The 18,566-nt window shown below is 52.6% G+C and overlaps 1 protein-coding gene across 1 annotated transcript in view; it reads right to left on the bottom strand.

Moving 5' to 3' along the window:
- The window catches only part of C2cd2 (C2 calcium dependent domain containing 2), a 52,068-nt gene that overhangs the window by 17,182 nt on the left and 16,320 nt on the right, over positions 1-18,566 (bottom strand). The window contains exons 3-7 of the mRNA XM_023716029.1: positions 11,588-11,707; positions 8,334-8,438; positions 5,622-5,744; positions 4,404-4,527; positions 2,869-2,971 (exon numbers count right to left, since the gene is read on the bottom strand). Of these exons, the coding sequence (XP_023571797.1) occupies positions 2,869-2,971; positions 4,404-4,527; positions 5,622-5,744; positions 8,334-8,438; positions 11,588-11,707 (575 nt within the window). The remainder of the gene's footprint in view (positions 1-2,868; positions 2,972-4,403; positions 4,528-5,621; positions 5,745-8,333; positions 8,439-11,587; positions 11,708-18,566) is intronic.

The following is an 18,566-nucleotide window of genomic DNA, read 5'->3' as shown; positions in this document are numbered from 1 at the left end:
TAGATCCTATGCTACATTTAAGAAAGGAAGGAAGGAAGGAAGGAAGGAAGGAAGGAAGGAAGGAAGGAAGGAAGGAAGGAAAGAAGGAAAGAAGGAAAGAAGGAAAGAAGGAAAGAAGGAAAGAAAGATAGAAAGAAAGAAAGAAAGAAAGAAAGAAAGAAAGAAAGAAAGAAAGAAAGAAAGAAAGAAAGGCCAGGGATATAGCTCAGTGGCATAGTGCCTGCCTGGTAAGTATGAGGCCCTGAGTTCAATTCCCAGTACCAAGTACATATGATGGTAAAAAACACACTGCCATGAATCCCTTTCACAATTCTCCCCCTTGCTTAGAACGTACTCATCCCATAAGTCTGGCCACTTTCTGCACCAGCTCTGGAGTACCCTTTCCTGAGTCTTTATGAGGTATGACCAAAAATACAGTGACTGCTGATGCCCAGTGCTGTCCAACAGAAAGGTGGCTCGTAAAAACACAACACTGTGTCCTCATCCACCTTAGTCACTGCTCCTGGCTCTGTGTGACTTCTGGATCCTCCCCAAAGTCAAAAAGACCATGAAAGGAAAATGTTTGGAATCCATTCAGGACATGGAGGCAGCCAGGACAGCACAGCTAAAGACACTCAGGAAAGAGGACTCCAGAGCTGCTGCAGGCAGGGCGAGGATGGCAGGTTGAGTGAGAGTGAAGTGAGGGGGAGATTTCCAGGGGGAAGTGGCAACGTGTCTTTCACTGAAAGATAAGTTTTTAAAAATTAGATATAGTGGGGTGTAGTGGTGCAACCCTGTAATCCTAGGACTCAGGAGGCTAAAGCAGGAGGTTCCTTGTGAACTGAAGGCCAGCCTGGGCTACAAAGGGAGCTCAAGGTCAGCCTGAACTGCAGAGAGAGACCCTGTCTCAAAAAGACAAAACACAAGTTGGATATTCGCTGAATTTTCAAGTCGCACCTCATACTACTTCTGAGTACGGAGAGCAACAGGGGGTTGTCAAGTTAAGACACTGCAGAGGTATGTTACCAAAAATAAGGACAGGCTTCCTGTGACCTCAGGATGAGGAGCCTCCCACAGCTGGTGACAGAGCTTACGGGCTATGACGCTGCTGGTGACAGAGCAGGGGCCCCCTGGAGGTGCGGCCAGCAGGAACCATGGCGCTGCATCTCACTGTGCATAACTTTCATCCACTTAAAATTAAAGGCTACCTGTGGGGAGCGGGCACCCTGCTGAGTGAGTTGCTGTATAATTAGTTAAAGACAAAGGGCAGAGTCAGAGGACCCCCAGGCCCCAGTGATGGCCACAGGGCAGCCTCATCTCCACGTGCATCTCGGGTTTTGCTTCTCGGCAGCCTCGTGAAGTTTCATTTACTGACTCGCGATGGCCAGCCTTTGGGGACGGGTGGTCATTCCCAACACGCCCCAAGTATGAGCCAGCTGGTGCAGATCTCCGGGCACACCGGCTCTGCCAGTCACAAGGGGCATGCTCATCAGGGCTCCCTGAATCCACCCTGGCATTTCTTCACTGACTCCTGGGGCCAAGCCTCCGTCAGTGGGGCATGGACAGCTCCAACTCCTACTTTTGGAGATTATGCCCTGTTTCCTCAAGCAGCTTTCACAGTTTCATTAGCATGTTCTAAAATTCACTATCTATGACATATTCTTTCATCAGTTTTTATACCTTTATTGTCAAAATATTAGAAAGGAACTTCTTTTTATAAAGGGATTGCCACTTTACTAAACTGTTATTTCTATGTATTTTTCTTTTTCTCTTTCTTTTTTTTTTCTTCTTTTTTTTTTTTGTAGTACTGGGGATTGAACTCAGGACCTTGCACTTGCCAGACAGACACTTATGCCACTGAGCTGCATCCCCAGCCCCCCTATAAACTTTTCTCATAGGACTTGTTTCCATTCTATATTCACTATTATCTATTCTATATTCACTATTCACTATTGCTGGCCAGATAGCTCAGCAGACTAAAGTGCCTGCTTAGGCAGACGCAGGGACCAGGGTTCAATCTCTGACTTGCTGTGCCAGCCCCACCCTTGGGACACACTGAGACTGAGATTGAGACTAGGCGTGGTGGCGTGTTCCTGTAATCCTAGCTCTTGGGAGGCTGAAAACAGGAGAATCATTACAAATCCAATCTGTGCAGTGAGACCCTGTAGACCCTATACTAAAGTACATTAAAAAAGGGGGGGGCTGGTGAGATGGCTCAGTGGTCTAAAGCACCTACTTAGAACAAGCTTAGCAAAGCACAAGGGACCGCGGTTCAATCCCCAGCACCACATACCAGCCAGCCCCGCCCCCTGGTGGGCTGAGCTGGCCACACACAAAAATAAATAAATAAATAAATATTTTTTTAAAAAAAGTTTTCACTGCTCTCCTCAAGGAGCCCAGATGTGCAATAACAGCAGCTGCTGTTATGGTGCTACTAGATTTTCTCCTTGGTAATCCTTACTTATGACTCCAAAGTCATTATTGTCAGTGGTCGCCAAGTCCCCCTTCACTCTGTTGGATTTTTTTTGGTGGAACCGGAGATTGAACTCAGGCCCTTGTGCTTGCCAGGGAAGTGCTTATTCCACTGAGCCATCTCCCTGGCCTCCTCTGTTGGATTTTGGCATGTCAGGAGTTTCCTTTGGGTGGCTGAGCTTCTACGGAGACTGAGGGACCCCCACAGCCTGTCCTACCTGTCACTACGGGGCAAGAGGAGGAGATGGACCCTGAACTGCCCAAGAAAGAATCCTATGACCCACAACCACCTTCCAGCCACCAAGACAGTTTGCTTGCATCTAATTTAGTTTTCTGCTTAAGCAGCATGGCACAGTGACGGGGATGTAGCAGTCCCAGCTGGGGACACCCAGCTGTTACCACCTGGGCCATACTCACAAGGTGAATTCTTCTGCCCACAAGAGGTTGGCACTGTTCCTCAGCTGAGAGCTGGCGAACATCTGAGCTGGGTCATTCAGCTGCACAGTGCACACAGGGCCACCTGTAATCATGAGAAGCTGCTCAGGACTGGCTGAATTTCAGTGGCGTGACAGCTTTTACCTGGACACAGAGGGCCAAGCTAAACGTTGAGGCTCCACTCCTGATAGCCTCTCCTGTCCTTCATCTGCCATTAACAGAAACACTCAAAGCACCAACTTCTTGGGGTTGAAGTTTTCCTTGCCTGCTGGCAAAAGCCCTGTGCTGACCCCAAGTATCCTAGCCCCTGTGTCAGCCCCTGCCATAGGCCGGATGCCCAGCGGAGACTGTCCCCTAGAAATGACCCCACTGTATGATACTCATGGCTGCTCACAGAGAACTCGTTCTGGTCTCCGGCAGAACCCTCATGCTTGGCCTGGCTCAGTCCAAGTCTCTTTGGAATGCTAGGTATGGTCAGGGACAGACAGCTCACAGCTGTCCTAGCCTTGAGACGATGCTGCCCCTGTGACGCCAAGTCCTGGAAACCACCAGGACATTTCTCTGGGCCATGTAGCCAGGAAGCCAAGACACTCAGACCAGATAGGCCCATCCTGGCACAGGGCCAGAGTAGGGCCGCAACCTCAGCCAACTGCATGCAGGGTGCTCACGCAGCGGTCACATAGTGCAGGCTAAAAGGCTGAACATACTAGCTGTCACCTGAAGAATCACCCACAGACAGGCTCATGAAAGGCCTTGAGGTCCAATAGGGCACCCCACATTTGGACCTAAGGAAAACTAGAAATAGGTGCCTCTTGCCCCCCTCCCCCCGGTATTCTCACATCTCAAACAAAAGGACACACTTCTCTGTGTCTGTCCTGTGGGAATAGTCATGGTATCTGACACCAGAGTCCCCAAGGGGCCCTGATATCACAGCCCATGGTCCCCACTTTTGGGAGACAAGTGGAGGCAGGGCACACATTGGTCAGGGCAACTTAACAGTTTGGGACAGGAGAGAATTTGAGGTGAGAGAAAGAAGAGGAGGAGCAGAAGGAGGCTTCCCAATAAAAAGGAGAAGCCAGGCATCACATCCCATTGTTCTTGTCCCTTGGCCTTCCCCATGCCTCCCACGTTCCACAGGACTGAACGAACACATCCCCTGGGGGTGTGCACGGGCATCAGTAACATTTCAGCACACATGCATGTGCAGTGATCAGATCAGGACTGGTGTGAGCTCGCCCACACACATCTGCTCCTTTGCATGGCCACAGGAAAAGCACCATGTGGGGGCTACATAAGGCACACACGGCAGCTGTCAGGTCAGTCGCATTCCTGTGCAGATGCTAGGAGGAGTTCTTGTCCCCTCCTGCACCCTACTCCTAGCCAAGCACTGCCCTCTGAAGGTCCCTATTGCACCAAGTGTTCCAGGTGTGCAGCTTCGAATGCAGGCAGAGGTAGGATTCTTTGGGCCCCTGGGCCAGGGCACATGATAGTCCCTTCTCCCAGATGGGAGCACCCACCTGAGGCCCCCAGGTGGCTGAGCAGAGAGGCCTGGATGTTCTTCACCTGCAGCCTCAGTTCATGTGCCCTGGGAGGCTTGGGGGGGCAGCAGTCCTGAGTGGGTGGGGAGGCGCGAGGCAGATTCTGTGGAAGAGAAAAGCAGGGGTGACAGCCTAGGAGACTGAGAATCCATTACGGGGCGTTACTCTGAGCCAGGGGCTTCCCAGCCCATGAGCAGAGAGTGGGGAGGCTAAGGAGGGACGGAGCCACCCCACGCCTCTCTGGCACCCAGACCTCGGGCTCAGGCTAGAACCAGCTGCATCAGAGCTCAAGGCCATGAGAGCCAGCACCTTCTACTAAAGAAACATCTGGGTGACCCACACAGGCTCCAAGTCTCAGGCATGCCATTGAGAGACTGTTGCAGATTTATTAAAGGTCATCGCCTTTATGACTGTTCAGGCCCTTTGATTTTCTGGATCCATGGATTTTAAAACTGCACTATTTGGTGAACCTTCTCATATTTTGACATTTGAATTTATCCTCAGAGTGCTCTCAAAGCTGCAAGAGCCAAAGGGACAGAGGACTGAAGGGACACTGCCCTGCCCACCCCACTCCCCCTTGAAGATGGAGCCTTGGACACCCACAACCCACAGCTGGCTACACAGCCCCCACTGTGCTGAGATGCGAGGTGGCAAGGACACCTGTTAGAGCTCTGTGGCCCTCAGTGCCCAGAACTCAGCCTCTGGAATCAGAGTAGGGAAACCAAAGTCCTAAGACTCCACCTCCTCACCCATGGGGGTCCGGCCCTGAAAGGCCCTGAAGTGCTGGGACTCCAGGCGGAAGAATCCCAGGCACCATCTTGTCAGAAATGCCAGGGACTCCAAGCCCCTGCATCTTGGTTACAACCACAAGTGCAGCTGGGGGTCAGGCAGACTCGCTTTCAGCAAGGGCATCTGTGTTACTTATGCCAGTGGTCGCCAACTTTTTGCACCCGGTACCAGTTTCTTGGAAGGCAATTTTTGCATGAAGTGGGTGGAGGTGGTTTGGAGTTTTTCAAGTGCCTCACGATTGTTGGGCATGTTAATCTTACTACGTTAGATTCTCACAAGGAGTGCAGACACTAGACCCCTCAGCGGTGCAGTCCGGCATGGAGGCAGCATCACTGACCACACGCACAGCCTCCCCAAGGTGCCGGCTCTGCCCCGGACTCAGAAGGCCCCGACCCGCTCGCTGCTCACCTGAGCCTCCTGCTGGCTCGCCGGCCTGGTGCTCAGAACCACTGCTGGCGCGGCAGGGCCCACCAGGCGCTTCAGGAGGTCCTGGAGCGCTTCGGACATAGCCTCTCGCTCCACAGTCAGGTCCTGTATGAGACATAGGTCATTGGTCACTTGGTCACCTACACCGAGGCCACACCTCAGAGGCTCCCCACCCACTTGCTTGAAAGGAAGCGAACTGGATGTTAAGGCTGCACTGGCTCCTGTCCCCGGAACTCCAGCCAGGACAGACAGGTCACTCTGCCCTGAAGTGGGCACCTGCTAACTTCAAAAGGCATCCACACCTCACTGGGCCAGGCAGTGCACACCTGTAGTCTGGACACCCTTGAAGGCTGTGGGAGCCTGACACACTGAACTACTTAGTGAGACGCTGCCAGTCCAGTGAAAAAGAAGCAGAGAGGGCCAAGGAGGCAGCTCAGGTGAAGGCCCTGGGCCCAGTCCCCAGTGCAGGGGAGAGGAGTCATTCATGCTTGTCACTAAAAATAAATGAATAAACGTAAGTAAATAATAAGTCCCCAGATTAGAGGGACAGTAAGAATGAAGAGTAGAGGCCACAGTAATGTGCTGCGTGGCACACTCAGCTTCAGCCCCAAGTCACACACATGTGGGAGCTCATTCTTATAGAAGCCATCACTTCTGAGGAGACTGTGTGTAAGGACTGAACAGAACTAGGAAGAGCACAAGCAAGTCCTGGAAGAGCGGGGTGGAGGGGCTGTGGCCCTGGGGATCAGTGTGCACCAAGACTTGGCGTGAGCCTGACACAACGTGGGCCTGCATTCAGGAGCACAGTGCCACTGAGGTCAGAAGGGCCTCCCGCTGAGAGTTGCTAATGTCAAGGGGCAAAGACCTGTGTTGAAATCTGAACCTGTCCCCCGCTCCAAAAAAAGACAAAAAGACAAGAAAGAAAAAAAGCCATGCCTGTAATCCCCACACTTGGGAGGCTGAAGCACGAGGGAGGGTCGCTGTGAGTCTGAGGCCAGAGCTACTTAGTGAAATCCAAATCCAAGTGTAGGTGTCAGGAGGTGGGACCTTGGGGTGCTTAGGTCAGGAGGGCAGAACCTTCATGATGGGGTCAGTGCCTCAGGACAGGGACCCAGAGAGCCTTGTCACACCCTGCAACCAGAAGGCACGCAGCCAGACCCCATCCTGGTGATAGCCACAGGCCCTGTGCTCAGGACAGCCCTGCAGAGCAGACCCCAGACCCTGGAAACTGAGCTGATGGACACACGGTGCTTCCGGTTGCTGGGTGTGTGGGGTTGCTCTCCCCAACAAGAATCTCAGTGCTGGCAGGGCTGGGCGCGGCAGAGGGACACAGGGAGTTTCCTGGGGGCCGAGCTGGGCACTGGGCACCAGCTACTGGGCAGCCTGAGGCAGGAGGATTTTAAGTGTGAGGCCATTCTGGGCAAACTTAGCAAGATCCTATCTGAAAAAAACTAAAAGAGGTGGGAATGTGGGTCAGTGGTAGAGCACGTGCTCACCATGCACAGGACCTATGCTACCATGAACAATAATGAAAATAACAATACAAGCCAGGAGGTAGGAGGGTCGCTGCAAGTTCAAGCCTGGGCTACAAAGTGGGCTCTAGTCCAGCCTGAACTGCATAATGAGACCCTGTCTCAAAATCACACACACACACACACACACACACACACACACACACACACACAAATAGTAATAATAATTATACAATCAGGAGTGGGGCCTGACCTCTAGCAGGTCTGTTGCAAGTGGCAGGAAGCCAGACCCAGTGGCCAGCTGCTCTGTGTGGACTGTAGGCCTGGACAGGCCAGGGCACTGCGGGAGAACTGCATTGCAGACACCAGAAGGGGAAAAGGGAATGAACGGGGTATGCGGAGTGTGGAGGACTCCACACTCTTGACCCCCCACCTCATGAGAACAACCTGCCAGGGCTGGGAGCAATTCTGATGCATGCAGCTCTGAGAACTCAGCTAAGAACCCAAGGCAAGGCAAACAACAGCCACATACATCTTTACAGCAAGGCACGGAGGCTGAAATAACTATCAGTGATCCACTAAACTCGTATCTTTCAACTGTGCTTTTCTGGAGGAGCAGACAATGGCCTCGCACAGAGCAAAGTTGACAGGAGACCATCAGAAGAGATACCCTGGGCATAAGACTTGCATGACTTTCCCAGAGATGCAGAGGGGCGGCCCAGCTCTACCTCCACCTGAAGCCATGCCTGACTCCCAGGTTCTGGCCTCTAAGACCTGTACCTCTAGGATGTGAGACAGATGGGCTTAATGGTACCCTGGCAACAACGGGGACAAGGGGGATCACCTCAGCCAGCAGTCTTGGGATGCTGGCTAGCCTCTGTGGGTTGTCCTTTCTGGGATGGGAGATGCAGGGGACCTCTTGACATGTGACCCCAGGATCTCAGCTGGTGATACTTAACTACTCTCAGCCTCCAAAGCCTGCATCCTGGGGGGGGGGCAGGGGGTTAGGCTTTCTGACCTTCAGAAGCAGCCAGGTAACTCCAGCTATGGCTTCAAGGAGCACTATATACCAAGTCCATCACAGCTCCGTCCCCAGGGGTGACCTCTCTTGGGTGGCACTGGTTAGCCCAGGGAGGGACAGAGGAGGACAGAGAGGAGGCTAAGTACCTCCACCCCCAGCACATGAGCCCTCACACCAAGGAGAATCACGGAAATGACCCACCTCCCCTGGGGCATGGGGCTGGATTTGAATGGAAGTATCTGGCACGTGGATGAAGGACCAGTGGATCTGGATGTCTTCTCTCTTCTCCTTCATGTGGAACTCCAGCTAGGGAAGAGAAACAGTCATTGGACAGCTGCTCTTCTGCCAGCGCCTTAGTGAGCTTGGGTTGCAGTAGGTCTGCACACACACTGTGTGTCTACATGCATACGTACACTCTGTGTATGTGCCTTTATCCATTTATCTGCTTCAGTGATTATTCAATTTTTCCTCAGCCTACTGTGTGCTTTCAGAAAGAACAGGAAGACCTCATTCTCCTCCATCTGTATCAGCCCCTTTCCTAAGCTCAGTATTAGGGGATGAAGGCCAGGTATCATTAAATTCTGCAGTCTCTTCGCACTAAGCAACTGGCAGTGGCTGGCATTTCTCTTCCCAGCATGTCCCTCAAGCATGCCAGAGAGAAGTAGGGAGGGGTCCAGGTGCCCATCCCATCCCAAGACTATAGAAGCTATGCAAGGCATCTGTCCCTGTCCCTTTCCCCACCTCCCACCTCCAGCAACTGGTCTGCCCAGCTCTAACTTGGCCTCACCTGCCTATCTGTGCCAGTCAACCCAGGGAAACCACACCTCTCCATGGAGCCTGTGCACAGCACAGGTGTGGCACAAGGAGCCTGGCAGAAGATTAGGTTGGGACCTGGAAGTGGACAGAGCTGCTTGGTTTCTTAGATGACCCAGAAGAATCACAGGAGTCCTTAAACATGGAAGAAGACACAGCAGCATGGCCAGCAAGGCAGGGCTTGAGGACTGACCAGGTTCAGCACAATGCTTGTGGCCAAGGAATACAGAGGCCTGAGTGTCCTGTGTCACAGGTGTCAGGCCACAACCCCAGGAATGAGTCTACCAATACCCGCAGGACCTGCTGTCTGGCTTCTCAGGAGGGGTTCTGGTCTCAACATCCAACCTCCTGCTGGGATGTCACCTTCCATAGCACAGATGGACAGATGGACAGATGGGAAAAGCCCAAGTCATCCCAGCTAAGTGATAGTGACCCGTCCTCCTCGCAAGTGACAGTGACCTGGTCTCCCTGCTCTGCCAGATGCTCACTCCAGAGCCACATCACAGTGCCTTGCATCTCCACACCTCCCACCCCAAGGGGGAGGAAAGAGCAAAGACTCAGGACCCCTCTCTCCTACACTCAGCAGGCCAGGCCTTTGCAGTCACTGCAGGAAAAGTGTACTTGAATTTCAGCATTTCAGGGAAGAAAGCATGCCCCCACCCGCAGGCAGAGCAGCAGACAGTCTGACGAGCAACCCACTTGCACCCTTGGCCTGCAGGACATCAGAGGAGCGCGACCTCCTGCCCATGGCATGAACAGCCTGCCCAGCATGCAGGGTGTGGTGGCACAGGACTCTCAGCTCAGCACTCAGGGAGCCGAGGCAGGAGGATCACTGAGATTTTTTTTTTTTTTTTTTAATGTATTCAGCACAGGATCTACAGGATCTCACTACGTAGATCAGACTCATAGTGATTCTCCTGTTTTCAGCCTCCCAAGCGCTGGGATTACAGGCCCACGCCACCATGCCGTCTCCATCACCATCTCAGTGTGCCCTGGAGCGGGGGGAGCATGACACACTGGGGATCAAGCCCCAGCTGCTGTGCTCTGCCTAAGCAGGCACTTAAGTCCACTGACCTATGTGGCCAGCCCTAGGATCGCTGAGTTTAAGACACAGTGAGATCCTGGCTCAAAATATAAATAATACACCCCTCTGGAGCAACTGCCCCTGCTCTGGGAAGTGAGCTAAGTGCTGAGGTCACATGCCTGTGTGACAAGAAATCCAAGATGTGGCTGCAGGGAAAGGCAGCTGCAGCTTCCACACAGACTGTGCCTGCAGGGACAGCACTGCCTTGGGGTGTGGCTTGAGCCCCCCCCCCCATTTATTCAGTCCCCAGCCATGCAGCAAATGTGTCCTTGGCTTCAAAGGCTATTTTCTTTCTTTCTTTCTTTCTTTCTTTCTTTCTTTCTTTCTTTCTTTCTTTCTTTCTTTCTTTTTCCTTCCTTCCTTCCTTCCTTCCTTCCTTCCTTCCTTCCTTCCTTCCTTCCTTCCTTTCTCTCTTTCTCTCTTTCTTTCTTTGCTGGCTCAGGCTGCCTTCAGGGCGGGTCTGGTGCAGCATGTGGATCTGGGGATTGAACCACAGTCCCCTGCGCCTGACTGGGTTTGCCCAAGCAGGCAATTTCAGCAACTGTGCTAACCTACAAGCCCCCTCAAAGGCTATTTTTCTAACCATCCTGCCCAAAAACTGTGGGGTGCAGGACAGGTGAGGTGGAGGAGTCCCAAGGCAAGACTCTTTGGTGCATCTCTAAGAAGAGTGTTCCGGCATGGGGTTGAGGTGACACAGAGGAGAGGCTTTCAGGAAAAGCCACTTCAGGCCCAAGAAGCCACAGTGCAGATGGTTATTTAAAATCACATCTTTCTAAGCAAAGCAGAAGGAGCTGGGCTTGGGAGGCCGACGGGAAGCTGAGGCAGGAGGCTCACAAGTTAAAGCCCAGTATGGGCAAATTAGTGAGAGCCTGTCTCTAAATAAAAAAAAAAAAAAAATTAAAAAAAAAAAAAAGGATTGGGAAAGTAGCTCAATGTGAAGACCCTAGGTTCAATTCCAAAAAAAAAAAAAAAAAAGGAACCCCACCCTCCTGTGCAGCGAGGGTCCTGCATGCTATATCCTCCTCAGTCATAGTGGCCAGGGACAAAGGCAGATGAGGTGGCCACGAGGGTGAGTCGGCAGTGACCTCTGAGGCGGGAGCAGAAATTCCCAACTTCTCAGCACCTGCTCATCCCGTAGAACTACTGCAGACAGGAGTCTCTCTTGGTGCAATTGTAAAAATCACATGCAAGACAGGAGGCCTATAGTCATAGGCTCATCTCCAGAAAAATGACAGCAAAACTCATGCTTTAACTTAGAAGAAAAATAAAGGTGTTGAGCATGGTGGCTCAGGTCTACAATCCCAGTACCTGGGAGGCTGAGGCAGGAGAAAGGCCACATGTCAAGGCCAGCTTGGACTACACAGAGAGACCTTGTCTCAAAATCAACAACCCAGAAACAAAAAGAAAAAATGTGGAAGCTTGGGGTTTGACACCTCTGCCACTCATGGTGATTAACGGAGACATGGGTGTCCTGAGTGTGACAGGCGTCCCTGCCTGGTCAGCAGCTCTGTGCTGGTGCGGCTAGTGTCCTTGATTTGCCAAGTCTCCCTGCTCTTACCTGTAGGTGCACGGGGCTCAGATGCACATCACACAGCTGCTGTCCCGCATCTCCCGCTGAGGCCAGCCCTGTGCTGACCAGGAACTTCAGGGTGTCCCCCGCCGCATGACAGGTCACCACCTGCGGGAGGTCAGGATGAAAGCTGAGACAACAGGGGTCCAGTCAGCGCTTGCCACAATGCCTGGCCACCCTAGGGTGAAACACTGGCTGCTTGGCCAGCGAGGACCTAGATCCAGAGGGGCAGGCATGGCTAATCCTGGCGTTTATGCTATGTGGTGTGTGAAACCTAGCGCCAGGCTGCTTCCCAAGGGCCTGCCCAGGATCCAGTCCTGTCCTGCCCACACAGAGCAGGCCCACTCTTCCACAAACACGTCTTCTCAGCATCATTTTGCTGTGCTTCCCACCACGTCGGTTTTAGACATTTCCACATTCACACTGGATCAGAGCAAGTGCTGTCGCCGTCCTGGCCAAAGCCCCGCGGCCTTAGGCAGAACATGAGCCACTTAGGGTGCTATGCATGCAAAAAACGCTTTCCAGTTTACCCAGAACACAAGACACCATTTCTACCTAGGGAATTTGTACAAGTCATTATTTTTTTAAAAGTGGGAGCAATTCACATTATGAAATATTAAATGCTTTTTAAAAAATAGCACAGACATATGGAATAGAATTATAAAATGATCATAATTACAAAATGAGCTTATTTTGTTCTATTTGCTTCATTTTATTTTATGTTTTTTTGAGACAGGATCTCACTGTGTAGCCCAGGATGGCCTCAAACTCATGGTGATCCTCCTGTCTCAGCCTCCCAAGTGCTGGGACCACAGGTGTGCACCACCATACCTGGCTAGTTTGTTATTATATAAAATAAGGTCATTTTTGCCTAGTGTGGTGACACTGGCGTGTAATTCCAGCCCTCAGGAGGCTGAGGCAGGAGTAGCACCATGAGCTCAAGGCCAGCTTCAGCTATAGCAGTGAGTTTGAGGCCAGCCTGAACTGCACAGAGAAACCCTGTGTTAAAACAACAACAACAAAAACAAAACATTAATTACATCTAGTAATTACAGCCAGAACAAACCCACTCTAATCCTCTTAGAGCATTTTCAAGCACTGGTTTTTGTAGCTGTCACCCAGACAGCTCTAAGGCCTCTGCCCCAAGGCTGCTTTTCAGGAGTGAGTCTCCTCGGGGGCCCTGGGGCCAGCTGAGTCTGGGGCTGGGTCGCGGCACTGTGGAGCCAGGTGCCGGGTGTGTCTGGGCTGGCGGACACAGGGAGCTGGCAGGTAGCCGAAGTGTCTTTCCCAGGCCAAGAGCCCAGGAGGCCAGGGCAACACAGGAAGGACGGGTGGCAGCTTCCCAAGGGGGCTGCCGGCCCATCGCTGGGAGCACGCTCGGAAGGAAGGAAGATTCTTGAATTCTCTGGTGGATTCATCAGAATCCAAAGCACCAAGTGGAAAGAAAGATTACCAAAATAACCGCTGGCTGGCTGCTACTGCACAGCACTCAGGCCCAGGCCAACCCCCGCCTGCCGTCCCCGGCTCCCACGCCACACACGACCCCGTGAGCTCTGCCTCTGGTTCCGCCTCGGCCCCCTGTCCACTCTGGAGGTGCCCAGCTGCCAGCCGCTCCTGTGTCAGTCACACAGACCTAGGAAGTGACATCTGCCTGCTCCATCCCTGTCCTTGGGGAAAGTTGCACAGCTCCTGTCTTCCTCTGCATCCCTTCTCAGGAGACTGATGGATGGGATTCAGCATCGGAGTCCACAGAGGGCTGGGACCAAGCAAGGTGTGGATAAGAAATGTCGTCTATTTGTGTCACAAATGCCCACTCCATGAAAAGTGCTCCCCGGAGCCAGATAAGCGACTCACCCAGCGACACAATACAACAGGCAGGAGAGTCGACATCATCACCACACCGGTTTTTTACTGCTTAAAACAACACAACAAGCCAGGACTGTGTGCCTCTGTTATTTCTCCAGAAATTTCTCCCCTATGCTACTCAGAAAATGATTAAAAGGGCCAGAATTGATGGCTCACACAGATAATCTCAGCACCCTGGGAGGCTAAGGCAAGAGGATCACAAGGTGAAGCCCAGCCTGGGCAACTAAGCAAGACCCTGTCTCAAAATAACTGAAAAAGGGCTTGGGATATAGCTGAGTGGGAAAGCCCCAGGTATATGTACCACACAATACATCTCAAAAGAATTTTACTAAGAAAGCAGACAACTTCCTTCTTGTTTTGATTCAAACAAGAAATTTTGGTTTTCCTTCCTGTCTGACCCTAAAGAAAGCCTCCCCAGATAGGCATGGTGGTGTACACCCATGATCCCAGTACTTGGGAGGCTGAGGCAGGAGGATTGCTGCGAGTTTGAGGCCAGCCTGGGCTAGAGATAGAGTCCTAGGCCAACATGAACTGCATAGTGAGACCCAGGCTCAAGAAAGAACAAAAAAAGAGCCAGCCAGATAGTTCAGTGTCTGACTAAAGCACCTGTTTAGGCAGAGTGCAGCGGCGGGGGTTCCATTCTCAGCAGGCCATGCCAGCCCCACCCCTGGCACACTGAGACGCGATTGAGACTGGGTGTGGTGGTGTGGTGGACACAGGGAGGCGTGTGCCTGTAATCCGAGTGCTTGCGAGGCTGAAAACAGGAGGATCACTACGAGTCAGATCTACGTAGTGAGACCTTGTAGGCCCTGTCCTAAATACATGAAGAAAAAGAAAGAACAAAAGAGCTTCCCCTGTGAAGCATGGCTGGATATGCAGAAGCCCTAGTGCTTGCTGTTAACCATAATACATCCGCAGCAAACACGGCTGCTGTAGGCAGCTGTAGTACAGGCCCCTCGGCTCCAGTAGCCACGCGTGCCCCCGACCTGTCTCAGCCAGAAAGTCCTTTCCTTCCTACCCTGTAACCAAACCAGCCACACCCTGGTCCTCAAGACTGCCCTCAATGCCCTTCTAGGGAGAAGCCTGCGCATGATGACACACATGCACCACCCCAGGCCAGGCCCTCTGCCCCGGCAGCACAACGCCTAGCATGGCGGATCTGACACTCAGCACGGACGCTTCCCCAGTAAGCTCGCTCCTTCAGCGCATTAGTGTCACCCGCGGTGAGGATTGCAATTCTTCCAGCCACACCAACAAGGTCAAGGCCTGTCATGGGAGAGGGTGCCGGCCTTGGGCCCGCGGCTCAGAGGCCTTCCATCTGCCAGCTCTTGCACAGCCAGAGCAGGCGCTGACAGCCGCCTCCCGCCTGTGAGTGCCTACCTCAGTCTTGACCTCCTCAGCCATGGTAGCCTCCCAAGAAGCCCTTCTCGTCGCTGTGAGTTAGAGGCCACCCTGGACTACATAATGGAATTTTGGCTCAAAAACTGCCAGGCGTGGTGGTACATGCCTATACTACCAACCTTGGGAGGCTGAGCCAGGAGGATTGCCATGATTTTGAGCCCAACCTGGGGTATGTAGCGGGTTCAAGGCCAGCCTAAATTACTGAGCAAGATCCTGTGTCAAAAAACCCCCAAACAAATAAACAAATAAGCCATTTTGAAATTTCCCAGGTATGTAGAACTACTTAAACATAGCTTTTAGAAGTCCTTGATACCTAACTTTTAAGTGACTCATTTTCAAACTGTCTATTAGTATTGGAATTTTGTCAATTTAAATCAAGGCTGGAGTTAGTATCTGTAGGGGGCACACAGTACCTTTCAAGGCCACAAGGGAACCTGTGGACCATAAGCAGGACTCCGCAAAACTGAGATGTGCCTCCCTCCCAGGAAAGTGCTGCCTTGGAAAAGACCAGCCACAGACCCACTTCACTCTTCTCTCTTGAGACAGGTCTTGATGTGTAGCCCCAGCTGGCCTCAAACTCCCACCGATCCTCCTGCCTCAGCCTCCCAGTTGTTAGGGTCACAGGCCCATACCTGGCTTGATATATATATATATCCCCTTTGCTTAATGATACACTGCATTTCAAAATCAACTGGACATAGTTTTCAGACAGACACCCTTCACCTCTGGCTCACTGTTTGTGGCAGGGTGGGCAGGAGATGGCTTGGGTCCAGGCAGGCCAGGTGCACCCCAGGGGTGGAGACAGGAAAGGGCTCATCAGCACCCGCTCCAGCCAGGGCACTGCAGAGGCCTTGCTCAGCTTCCGGCCCCTCCCCAGCCTCCAGACCTGACCCTCAGCAGCCACATGCCTATGCAGATATTCCACTCCCAAAACTGTGATCCACTGCATAGCCAGGAGCCAGAAAATTCCAGGTGGAGGTGCATCCTGCCAAGAAGGACATCCCCGGATTCCTTCAGACCTCGCCGCCGTGCTCTTTCACTTTCCTGTCTCATCCAGGGAACACTTGGAGAGAGGGGAGGAGCTTCGCCCCTGGTGTCCCAACAAGGGAGACCCACAGTGAGAGAATGCATCTTGTACCTCAGGAGTCATGCCTTGTAGGGTCAGGCTGCCACATAGCTTTCACTTTAATTGCACTATGGAAATGAAAGAGCTCCAAAGAGAAGCAGAAGCGGTTCACCCACCCCTCATCAGGAGTCTCCACAACTCCCCAGCCACTCTCACATCTAGGTGTTCTTGAAGACATAGGAGTCAGATGGAAACATTATTTCTACTCTAGCATAAAGGCTCCTTGATTTAAAACAAAATCTACTGCAGATAAATACCACTAGAACATCTGCAGAGCTACCCTGAGCAGCCGTGAAGTTGGGACACACAGTTGAAGATCCATGCCAGGAGCAGCGCACCCAGTAGTTAAGACCAAAGAGGCTGAAAGCAAGATGGCTGCCCGCCCTGAGGCATGCTGGGTAGTGCTGTGCCTGGTCCAGGTGGCTCCCTGCTGCACATTCCAACTCTGTCCTGGCCAACTGCTTACCTCTCCTCTGACTGGGAAACCCTACAAGGACGAGGAGCCTGGGTATATAGCCTGTGGCAGGGTTCTTGCCTAGCATGGGTTGGGCTTTGAGATCTTGCCCCAGTACAAAGCTGAAATTAAAACAATAAAGATAAATAAAAAGCAAGGGCTTTTTCCATGCTGTTGTGCGAGGGCGGCAGTATTGCAAATAACATGCCCTAAGTATTATAACAGGCCATGCACAGCTTAAAAACCTGTTCGTGGTGTACTGCTCTTTTTCATCAATTCTAGGTGAAAAGACAGAGGTGATGTTTCCTTTAAAATGAAGGCAAGGCCAGGCACAGAGGCACATGGCTGTGATGCCAGTATTTGGGAGGCTAAGGCAGGAGTACTGCTGAGCTCTCCAGGCCAGCTTGGGTCACATAGGGAGATCCTGTCTCAAGAAATAAACAAGCAAACAAAAGGCAGGCAGGGAGGGGCCTGGATCACTTCCAGCTTCTGCCTAGTGCTGCGCATCTGGGGAGAGGTCGTACTGGCCACTAATGTTCTGTATCCAGCAGGCAAACTGAGACAGAATGAGAACCCTCATGTGACAGGAGCGCACCGCACAGGGAGCCACCCCACCTCTCCGTCTCCCTCGCCAGCCATGCATGGCTTGTGCCTCCCTGTCCCCTATCCTGACCATAACTGGGGCCACAATATCCCCAAGGTGACAATGCCCATTTCCCCCTGGCCACAGGTATAGTCCAGGGGGGCCAGGCTGTGCTTCTGTCTCCAAGGGAGCTGTGTGTGCCCCCTGCCCCCTACTTCCTTTCCTCAGTTTACCCATGGTACTGGACTTGGAGCCCAGAGTACCAGGACTGAGCATACCTTCACTGCCCTGTCTGCAGGACTGAGGGTCGCACCCGGGGCCTCTGTAGGAGCTATGTGCACAGCCTTTGGGGCACCTGGATGTCAAGGCAGGGTCCCACTAACTCAGCCAGGTGGGGCGAAGACTTTCTGTCCCCTCTCTTGGGTCTGTGCTCAGTGCCTGTTCCTGTTGCGCTTCCCTGGACCAACAGGCCCTGCAGGGCTTCTCTGACAAGAGCTCACAAACCTACTGTAGGGGTGAAGGTGGCAATGGGGCCCCAACTCCTTTCAGGGGACGGTCTGACAGTACCCACTGACAAGCTGGAGTTTCCACCAGAACTGTGCAGAAGAACTGCTGGCTGATTGGTGACGAAGCCGTGTCAGAGCCTCTGCCTCTGGCCCCTTTGCTGCAGCACTGGGAACTGAACCCAGGGCCTTCACCCCGAGCAACATCCCTACCCCACCCCCTGTTTTTCCCTTTTATTTTGAGACTGGATGTTGCTAAATTCTTTGCCTGGGCTGAATTCAAACGTGTGACCCATCTCAGCCTCCCGGAGTACATCAGTTACAGCCCAGGCTCCCTTCGCCCTGCCTCCCCTCAAAGCCAGGCTGTCCTAGAGCACCACACCAGGGCACTCACCAAGCAGGTGGCCTTGGGGGTACACAGCAGGGACTTGGATCTCGAGGCAGGGCCGCCCACAGGAGACCTCTGCTACTGTCCTTGGAAAGCCCAGGCTCAGAACAGCTGCAGAGCAAGTGCTGGTGCATTAGCATAAAGGCAAGCGGGATGAGGGGCCTGGAATTTCAGCCAAGCAAAAGGCAAAAGGCAAAGAAGCTTCTTGTTTGCAGCCAAGGAGACAGACATGTGTGATGTTGACAACACGGCCTTTTCAAACCCCAAGGGACTGAAGGGGCAGGAGAGCTAGGTGCATGGGATGCTTCAGGAAGCAGAAGAGAGCAGGCGCAGCAGAGCAGACCCACAGCCTCGCTCAGGCCCGCTTCTCTGCCTGCTGCGCTTTGCCTATGATTTCACATAGGCAAAGAGAGGTCAGAGGTCAGAGGCTCTCGGCTCTCTCCTCCTCCTCCTCCTCCTCCTTCTCTTCCTCCTCCTCCTCTTCCTCCTGCTCCTGCTCCTCCTCCTCCTTTTCTCCTCCTTCTCCTTCTCCTTTTCCTCTTCTTCTCTTCCTCCTCCTCCTCCTTCTCCTTTTCTCCTTCTTCTCTTCTCCTTCTCCTCTTCCTCCTCCTCCTCCTTTTTCCTCTCTCTCTCTCTCTCTCTCTCT

This window comes from Octodon degus, unplaced genomic scaffold (genome assembly GCF_000260255.1).
Source record: "Octodon degus isolate 3935 unplaced genomic scaffold, OctDeg1.0 scaffold00045, whole genome shotgun sequence".
NCBI classification, from domain to species: domain Eukaryota; kingdom Metazoa; phylum Chordata; class Mammalia; order Rodentia; family Octodontidae; genus Octodon; species Octodon degus.
The sequence above is the reverse complement of the archived record's forward strand: the minus strand, read 5'-3'. Positions and strand labels throughout refer to the sequence as shown.